This window comes from Cnephaeus nilssonii (assembly GCF_951640355.1).
Source record: "Cnephaeus nilssonii genome assembly, chromosome: 14".
Lineage (NCBI taxonomy): Eukaryota > Metazoa > Chordata > Mammalia > Chiroptera > Vespertilionidae > Cnephaeus > Cnephaeus nilssonii.
Genome location: NC_137085.1, coordinates 6,721,190 through 6,730,383, shown reverse-complemented (window position 1 = coordinate 6,730,383; position 9,194 = coordinate 6,721,190). Strand labels below are relative to the sequence as shown.

The following is a 9,194-nucleotide window of genomic DNA, read 5'->3' as shown; positions in this document are numbered from 1 at the left end:
TGGGGCTGGAGGCCCTAATCCCACAAAGCCGGGCCCCTCCGCGGGGCCCCACGGCACAGGGGGCCACTTCTGACCAAGCCTCCCCTGAGCTCCAAAGCCGATCCGCCCTCTCGCCTCCAGCGGGGTCAGGGGACCCGCCCCCCGTGCCCTCCGCCTTCACCCCGCTCCGCGCCGCTGCTCCGCTCCGGGAGGGGCCGGGGCCGGCCCGCCCCAGCTCGCGGGGTCAGCCCGCGCCCGCCCCGGGGCCGCATCGCCCCCAACCCCCGCCCCCGCGCGAGCCGCGCCTCCGTGGGGACCCGGGGGCCGAAGACGCAGCGGGGCCCGGCGCGGCGCCCTGAGCCCGAGCAGCGGCCTGCGCACCTCGCGCGGTGCAGGTCCTGCGGGGCCAGGCCGCCCGGGCGCCGGACGGAGTGGGCCGCTCGGTCTCGGAGCCTTTCGCTCCCGGGGCCGCGGTCCACTTTCCCCGGCCCCTCCACGCGCCGTCCCTGCCGCGCGCGGCCTACGGACTCCCGCCGGGTGCCTCGCCGCCAAAGGTCGCCTCGCCCAGCGCCAGTCGGGTTTCCTCCCCGCGGCGACATGCACACCGCGTCGGACTTTCAGTCCCCGACCTGGGGCCACCACCCCCACCCTGCTCCTCACTCCAGATCCTGCGAGGCCAGGTTCTCATCCATTGCCCCCCTCACCTACCTGGGGACCCCCTTTCCCAGACCGAATCGTCCTCTAAACTTTCCGTCGCCTGAACCCCGGCCTCGCCTTCCTCGCCTGTCCAATGTCCCCCATTCTTGATCCTGGGGCCCCTCCGCGATCTTCGCTCACCCCTCCGCCCGATCTCTGCCACGTCGGAAGGCTCCCCGGACCCTCATCCCAGATTCGGGGCCCACCCTGGGCCAGGGTCCCCTTTCCTCCCGCCGGTCCCCTCCCTCAATCCCGGCAGCCAGCCCTCTCTGCGGATCAAACCGGCCCCGGGAAGGCGCCGCCGCCTGGGGACGCGAACTCAGCCCGGTGCGACCTACCTCGGCCGGCAGTCGGGGGCCCCGGACGGCGCCGTCCCCTGGAGCTGCAGCGCTCCCCGCCGTCCGCGCAGTCTGGCCTCGTTCGGGGCCACTCCTCTTAGCGCTGGAGCTTTACAAAATATTAATAATGAAGAAGGCATGGAAGAAAGAGAAAGCCTTCCTTCCCCAACTCCCAAATCAATTTTTCAAGGGGGTGGGGCAGAAGGATTTGTTTCCAGGACAAGCCAAACTTCTGAGAGGGACCCACGGGGCGTTTGGCCGGGCCAGGGCCCCCGAGCCCGCGCTCGGGGCCGGGCGCCACGCGGGGCGCAAGCTGGGGGCGCGGGGAGCCCTCCCGCAGGGGGCGGGGGAGCGGCGGCGGCACTATTTGACGTGGAGTCGCCGGCTCATCCCGGCGCAGGGATACGAGGCGCGCCAATGAGTTCAAATGTCAGGAAGTTTGAGGAGGGGTGAGGCGGCTCCCGGCCGGAATATCCCTCCGCCGCCAGCCCCAGCTCTAAACCGAGCGGCTCCTCGGGCGCACCATGGCACTGGAGTAGTGCGGGGAGCGCGCCGGGAGCCCCGCGGCCCGCTGCGCCCCGCCCGGGACCCCGCTGCGCAGCCCGCGCGCGCCCCCCCCCCCCGCCCGCGGGGCCGCCCCTACGCCCCCGCCCCCTCCCCCGCCCGCCGCCGCCACCGCCGCCGCCGCCGCCGCCTCCTCCCCGCGGCTCCGTCTGCAGCCGCGGCCGCAGCCCAGCTCCGGGGCTGACAAGCAGGTGACAGAAGAGCCGGCGCGCGTGGCTGCGAGTGCCCGGGAGAGCGCGGCGCGGACTGCAGCCGCCCCGGCCCGCCAGCACGACGCCGGGGCCCGGGGCCAGCGCGTCGCCGCTGCACGCTCGCCGGGGGCAACCGGCGGCCCCAGCCGCAGCCCCAACCCCGCGGGAGCCGCGCCTCCCCGGCTCCGGGGACGCGGCGGCGGCGGCGGCGGCGGCGGCGAGCGGGCGGGCGGGCGGGCGGGCGAGCACCCTGGCCGGCGGGGCCCGCAGCGCGCCCTGCGTCCCATGGATATAGCAACAGGTCCCGAGTCGCTGGAAAGGTGCTTCCCCCGCGGGCAGACGGACTGCGCCAAGATGTTGGACGGCATCAAGATGGAGGAGCACGCCCTGCGCCCGGGACCCGCCACTCTGGGGGTGCTGCTGGGTGAGTGCGGGGTCGGGACGCCCCAGTGGTCACGGCAGGAGACAGGGGCCTCGTCCCGAGGTGGAAGCAGGCGTCTAGGCCAACTGCTAAAGGCGATGGTTTGCAGGACGTGGGAGTGTGGGGGACACAGGACACTCCTGAGTGGTACTAGAGGGGCCGCAGGCTAGACAGGCGTCCTGCGGGGACAGGGATGCAGGGACATCACCTGGGAGGAGGGCGGGCAGGCAGCTCCAGCCCCCACCCACCCCACCTCCATCTTCTTCGGGCCTCGAATCTGGAGATGCCACTCTGGACGGGAGGTAGGAGGTGGGTGGCAGGGGTGATGGAGGACACAAGTAGTCGCCTTGGCAAGCTCGAAAGTAGTGCCAGGTCATTTGGGGAGCGGAGCTTCTCTAGGAACAGTGTCTCCCGAGCCCCCCAAATCTTGTGATTTGGGGAAAATTGGGGACAGAAGACCACGAATGCCACTGTAGGGCGTATAAGCCAGCGAGCCCCCAGCCTCACGTCGCCCGTGCGGGTCCCACCCGGCTACCCCGCGCCGCGCTCGTTCTCGTACGTGTTAATCCCAAGCGCTGGATCTCCGGAGAAGGGTAGAGCGCAGCGCCCGGCCGAGCCTCGAGGCCTGCGGACACCCCGCGCCCGAGTCTGCGGATCGGGAGGAATAGCTGAGGCTGCCGCCGGCCCTTGCGCGGCGGCCCGGGGAGCGCGGGCGGCGGGCGGCGCTCCGGGGCTGCGCTCGCCCTTGGCGCCGGGGCTGCGGGGACCCAGCGGCCGGGACGCCGGGGTCGGGCTGGCCGGCGCTGACGGCCCGGCTCTCGTCCTGTGCGCTGCAGGCTCCGACTGCCCGCATCCCGCCGTCTGCGAGGGCTGCCAGCGGCCCATCTCCGACCGCTTCCTGATGCGAGTCAACGAGTCGTCCTGGCACGAGGAGTGTTTGCAGTGCGCGGCGTGTCAGCAAGCCCTCACCACCAGCTGCTACTTCCGGGATCGGAAACTGTACTGCAAACAAGACTACCAACAGTAAGCGCCTCTCGTCCTCCTCCTTCCCCGCCGCCCGGCACCCGAGCCCGGCCGCCCCCACCGCCAGGCCGGGCCCGCTTCCCCCCTGCCGCCGGCTGGGCTCTGTGCGCCGCTGGGCCCATCAACTCCGAGGGCTCCGCGGGCTGCGCGTCTCCCGCAGGGGCGAACCATCCCAGCCGGGCCAACAATGGTGGGGTGGCCCGGAGCCTCAGGCAGCCTCCCGGCAACTCCTAGTTGCCCGTCCTTTGTCCGGAAAACCAGCGCTGGACCGCTGAGTTGGGGTGCAGGACAAGGCCCTGGGCCGACTGGGGGATCGATGCCACAGTCCTGGGAGGCCTGAGGTGGGGACCAAGAACTGATTTCTAAACGAAAGCAGTGCTTTAGGGAGGGAGGCCCGAGTGGTGTGCTTCTCCAGCTCACAGGCAGGGTGTGTGGAGGTTTGGGACTCCTGGAGCAAGGAGGTGGGGTGCAGGGGTGCTGAGCTGCCTGAGCAGCCCCCCCATACCCGCTTCCTGCCATGAGCCCTGCTGCATTTTTAGTCCCCGGTGGAGAGAAAAGGATGTGCACCGTCCCCAGAACCGTTCCATGGGGGAATTTTGCACTTATAATTTTTTGTTGGTTGGAGAAGGTGTCTAGGAAGAGGACCTCAAGAGGTGGCAAACCGCAATCTGGGGCTCCCCATGGGGGTGGGGAACGGCCCGAATCAGCCTGCTCTGCCCTGGTGTAGCTCCAGGGGTTGAGGCCAGAGGCTGAGGGTTGAGCTCTACCTGCTGACTTTTGTTTTTAGCTGAGACTGTGGATCTGTCTGGCATGGGGCTTGGGGCAGATAAGAGACGTGGCTTTTCCCCCGCTTCCCTTTGGGTTTTGTGCCTGGCAGTATGATTGAGAGGGAGGCAGAGAGGCGCAACAGCCAAAAGAGGGGTGTGGGGATCCCCAGGGCAGCATTGCAGAGGCAAGTGGGTGCCTGCGACAACTTTCTAGTGAGGCCTGGAAAACTCTTTCCAATGGGGCTGCAGGGTGGGCAGGCTGCTCGGGTGGTGTGGGGCTCAGAGGGGCTGCTGGGGCTGCAGGGTGGGCAGGCTGCTCGGGTGGTGTGGGGCTCAGAGGGGCTGCTGGGGCTGCAGGGTGGGCAGGCTGCTCGGGTGGTGTGGGGCTCAGAGGGGCTGCTGGGGCTGCAGGGTGGGCAGGCTGCTCGGGTGGTGTGGGGCTCAGAGGGGCTGCTGGGGCTGCAGGGTGGGCAGGCTGCTCGGGTGGTGTGGCGCTCAGAGGGGCTGCGTGTGCTCTGGGAAACACCTACCTGCTCTGCCCAGAGACTGTCTCTAAACCCAGGCCCTGATGAACCCCCGAGCGGCTGGCCTGCTCCTCCAACTACTTGGCTGAAGTCAAAGCCCTCCAGAGGGCATCGGCTTCGACTCTGAAAGGCTCTGGCTGAGCCCCATCCTAGGGCCTGCTCTGGCTCTGCTCCCCGGGTCTGGGGGCCTAGCAAGAGCTGGCTTTTGTGCCCTGCTCTTCTTGTGGGCTGGGGGCTCTCGGGCAGGAGCTGGAGCCAGATTCAGAGAGCCAGCTCTCCCCAGAGCCCAGCCGAGGCCTCCCCCTCTGTCTGGAACACCCCCCGATGAGGCACAATGCCGAGGACCCCTTTTGCGCCGTGCCCTGGACTGATGGGATTCTAGCCCCAGCAGAAGGTGAGGCCGCCAGGCAGCTCAGCCACAGGCAGGCATAGGGCAGCACAAATAAAACGGGGAAAGTGGTTTGGGGTAAATGCGGTTGGCGGCTTTGGGCCGGCCTGGGAGCAGCCCCTCGGCGAGGCTCGCCCGTCTCCAGCCCACCCACGGGCCTGCCTCCCTGCAGCCCTCCCTTGGTCTGCCTGCCCAACCCCAGCTAGACTCGGGCAGTGCCACTTCCCACTCAGCTCCGCCACCGGCCTGGACCACTCCACACCTGGGGGCAGGAGGCTCGCGAAGCTGCAAATGGGCCTCCGAGGCATTTGAGCAGGTTTTTGAAAATTTTTTATATATTGGAACATGTGTAAAACCTCTCCAACCTCTCGTGCAAAGCTGCTCATTCTACCCCCACTCTTACCCTCCTCCTCCCCACCCCCCCCCCCATCGTTTAGGGAGCTGCTTCTTAAAACAAGGAGAGGGTACCCCTCGTTCTTCAGAGCACGGGACTGTAAAGTCACAAAATCTCTGATCTGGATGCTCCCCCTTCGAGCGGAGTGACCCACCCCCTCGTTTTACAAAACAATTGAACATTTGCGCCGGCTTTGTCAAACGTGTATTTGTCTTAAAAAGGAAAGGGGCGCCTGAGAGCTTTCTTCTCCGGTGCCGTCGGGGTGTGTTTGCAAGTCCGTTTTGGAATGGGGCGAATCTCAGTCTGGGTTCAGCAGGGCAGCAGCCTCCAGGTGGGCACCACCCATCCCCTCCAGGTGCCCCCTCCTCTCTCGCCCCCTCTTTCTTCCAGCACCGCCGATTAGGTATCCGCTCCAGGTGGGCTGTTTGGGGGCTGAGCAAGGCTTGTTAGCAAGACACTCCTGGGGACGGATTCCCGGGCGCCGGTCTCGCTTCGGCGTTTCTCAGGAGAGAGCCAGCGCAGCCAGGCAAGCAGGGGCTCACTGGGAAGCAATGTTCTTTTCACAATAAAAACACATTTCACGATTTACTTATTTTTTTTCTTTGAGGATCGCAGAGGCATATTTATTGCATCTGTGCGTAAATGCTTTCAGACACGAGAATCCGGGCAAGTGGGCACACAAACGTGCCTTCCCGGGTTTGTCTGGTCTGTGCGTCAGCGGCGTTGGGAAATGAGCAACCCCCCACCACTGCAACTTCAGGGAAACGTGCGGGGCTCGGTGCTTGGAATGAAGTGGCTATTTTTTCTTAAGCTCTTTCCCTCCACTCGACTTGTCTTCAAAGCTCCTGCACGCCCAGAAGAGCAGCATTATTTTACGCACCACGGGGGTAATTGATCGACACTCGGGCGAATTTAATAGCATTTGATAAAAATCCGCCGGCACGCCCAGCGCGGGCAGAAAGAGCGGGGCCCCGCGGCATTTGGCATTTTCATGCATAACTCGAAAGTCTCCTTTTTCTCCTGTGTGTGTTTTTTTGGGGGGGAGAGGTCCTGCTTATTTAAGGGAAAAAACAAAAGCATCGGATTGTTCTCCTGTGCCTGAGGCTCTGGCCGCTGGGCAGCCCGAGCCCTGCGGACAGAAAATCCAGCTAGAAACCGGGAGGAGATGTGCCTCCAAACCCCAAATCAGGAACCCCCTCTCCTTCCTCCACCCGAGGACACATGAGAAAGTGACAGCATAGCGCCCCCCCCCCCATTTTTTTCCTTGGCGGCTTGGCCACACAGAATTATGTAACTCTTTTCTTGCCTTCTGTCGCTCGTCTGGAAAGGGTTTCTATCCTGAGGAGGTGGCGAATTCCTGGAGGAGGCCCCGGGACGGGGGAGGGTTGGCGGGAGAGTCCAAAAATCTGTCACAAAATGGAGTCTAATCGCTTGTAAGACAGCTCCCAGGTCTGGGGACCCCGAGATCCGTCGGTGCCAGCGGGAGCCTGCGTGCGCAGAAAGACGCGGGGCTCCCGCCCGCCGCGCGCCCACCGCGGCCTCCGGGGCTGGGCGCCCTTCCGCCAGCGGGGCCTGCCCGGGCGCCCTCGCCTCCCCGCCGCAGTTACGGGGCCCTGCTGAGCCGGGGCGGGTCCCTTCGGGCTCGCTGGCCCAGGTAGGATGCGCCAACCTCGGCAGGAGGGGGGCAGCGAGGTTTTGATTGAGTTTCACAAAAGCCGTCCGAGTCCCGGGGTGATTTTTTTTTTAAATTTACCCCAGCTGGCTGCGTGAAGCTCCCGCGGCCCAGCCCCACTCTTCCCAGCACATTCCTTTCCTGGGAAGTGTTTACACCGGGCAGGGCCTTCCTGGGAGCTCACCTCCCCTCGGAGCCCCGGCCGCGACCGAGCCGGGTGCGGTGCAGGGGAGAGCAGAGCCGGCCCGGTCCTTTCTGGCTGCTGCTGCGTCTCCCAGCGTGCAAGGCCTCCCGCAGGCCCTCCTGCAGGGTGCCAGTTCCCAGCAGGACCCCTCCGCCGGTGGGCACTCCCGCTGGCAGAGTCCCCCACTCATTCGGGGCTGCAGACACCCTGCCCCCAGCCGGGGGCGAGGGCCTGTCCTGGAAATGGATCTCCTTGGAAGGAAGGCCAGCGCTTTGCCTTATAAAACGGCCTCCGTAGTGCTCTCCTTGGGGATCTGAGGGCTGCAGGGCTCGCCCCGCCAGCCCAAAGCCTGGGGACCGGCCCCTGTGGCCCCTGGGAGGGCACCTCTCCATTTAACCCCAGCACCTTGGCTGCAGGCGGAAAGGGAGGCTGCAGTCGTCTGCTGCTGAACGGAGGCATTATTCACAGCTGACTCCTGGCTCACCCTGTATTCCCCAGGCTCTGGGCCCGCGGAGCCTAATTTGTTTGCCGCTTTTTTTTTCTCTCTCTCTTCTCGAGTGGGGGAAGCGGGCTGTGAGGCTCTCCTCTGGGGTATGTGATTGGTGACCCTCTGCTCCCTCTCTCCCTCCCGCCCTGCCCACTAGAGCCAGGCTAAGGGCCACACTGCCCTGGCACCTCCCTGAGCCTCCTCTGTAAAATGGGGACATGCCCACCTGGGGGAAAGGATTCTTATAAGGATTCGAGATAATGTGCCCCAGAGGACCTGGCATCTTGTTGCCTGGAAATTATTGTTGTTACTATTCCCACCATCAGCGTGGCGGGGGGAATGCCTCGTCTTCAAGGACACACACCGGACTGCCCACGGGAAAAAGTCAGCTGGAATCCGAGGCTTGCAGGGAAGATTGGGGTGCGGGGGGGGGGGGGTACCGCTGGGGGAACCGGTCCCTTTGCCTGGGACAGTGTGGGGTTCTGATGAAAAGAGCTGTACACTCTGAGGCAGACCTGGCTTCACCCCCAGCCCCAGCTCTCGGTGGCAGCTGTGTGATCTGAGCCAGGGGGCTGCCCACCTCTGAGCCCTGGGTTCTGCACCCGCAAACTAGGGGTGATGATGTCATTTCCTAGGGAGGTGTGAGGGTTACACAGGGCACCTGGGGGGGGGGGCTTCAGTGATTGCTCTGTATTTCATGGGATCCTGTATCCGCTCCCGCACCTCCAGGGCGACAGCAAAACTTCTGATAGTCTCAGAGTGAGAACAGATGCCAACTGGGCACCATCAGGAAGGGCAGGCAGCAGGGTGGGGCTGGCTGGCGTGCTGGCCAGTTTCTTCCTGGGCGCTGTGGTGGGTGGACGCTGGACCAGAGCAAAGCCCTTTCCACTGGGGGACAATGGGAATCTCCAGGGTCTAGCTTGGAAAAGCAGATTCATTATTACCTCCTATTTAGAAAAAAATGGTCATGCTTGCTGTTTTTGTGATTCACGTGACAGAAAATAAAGCTCAACCAACATTTCTGAGGCTGGGGGGTGGGATTCAGAAGAGGGGGTGTACGGAGGAGAGATCCAGGGGTCTGTGCGATCTTCAGAAAGAAGAGGGGGTTTAAAAGGTGAGACGCCAGGCCAGGGAGGTTTTGTGGTCCATGATGGGAAGGCAGTACCTCCGAAGAGACCTTCCTCCCTCCTGTGGCTGTGAGGTTTTTTAAAACAAGAAGGGGGAGGGGGAGAGCCACCAGGTCCTACTTTGGCATTCGTTAGGCCGAGGACTGGAGGATCCTCTCAACGACATGAGTTATAACTCCCAATTTGTTGGACACCACAGTCAGGCTTCAGCTTCGGGGGAGGGAGGGAGAGAGGGATGGCGGAGCCTGGGCGAGCTGTCAGTCAACGGGGGGTGCAGGAGGACCCGAGGCCCTTGGCTCTCTAACTGACCCAGCCCTCTCCAACCCCTAGATTCTGTGCTGATGGCAGCTAAGAGCAGAACCAAAATTATATGTATTTATTGCCCCCGCAGCCAGGGTGAGGAGGCGGTGGCAGCGAGCGGAGGGCCAGGCTGAAAACC

General features: G+C 64.7%; 1 protein-coding gene across 3 annotated transcripts in view; it reads left to right on the top strand.

Moving 5' to 3' along the window:
- Window positions 1-2,053: 2,053 nt before the first annotated feature.
- The window catches only part of LMX1B (LIM homeobox transcription factor 1 beta), a gene marked incomplete at its 5' end in the record, with an annotated part of 77,275 nt that continues 70,134 nt past the window's right edge, over window positions 2,054-9,194 (top strand). For all 3 annotated transcript variants that reach the window (XM_079791449.1, XM_079791448.1, XM_079791447.1), the window contains 2 exons: window positions 2,054-2,192; window positions 3,026-3,212. In XM_079791449.1, the coding sequence (XP_079647575.1) occupies window positions 2,054-2,192; window positions 3,026-3,212 (326 nt within the window). The remainder of the gene's footprint in view (window positions 2,193-3,025; window positions 3,213-9,194) is intronic.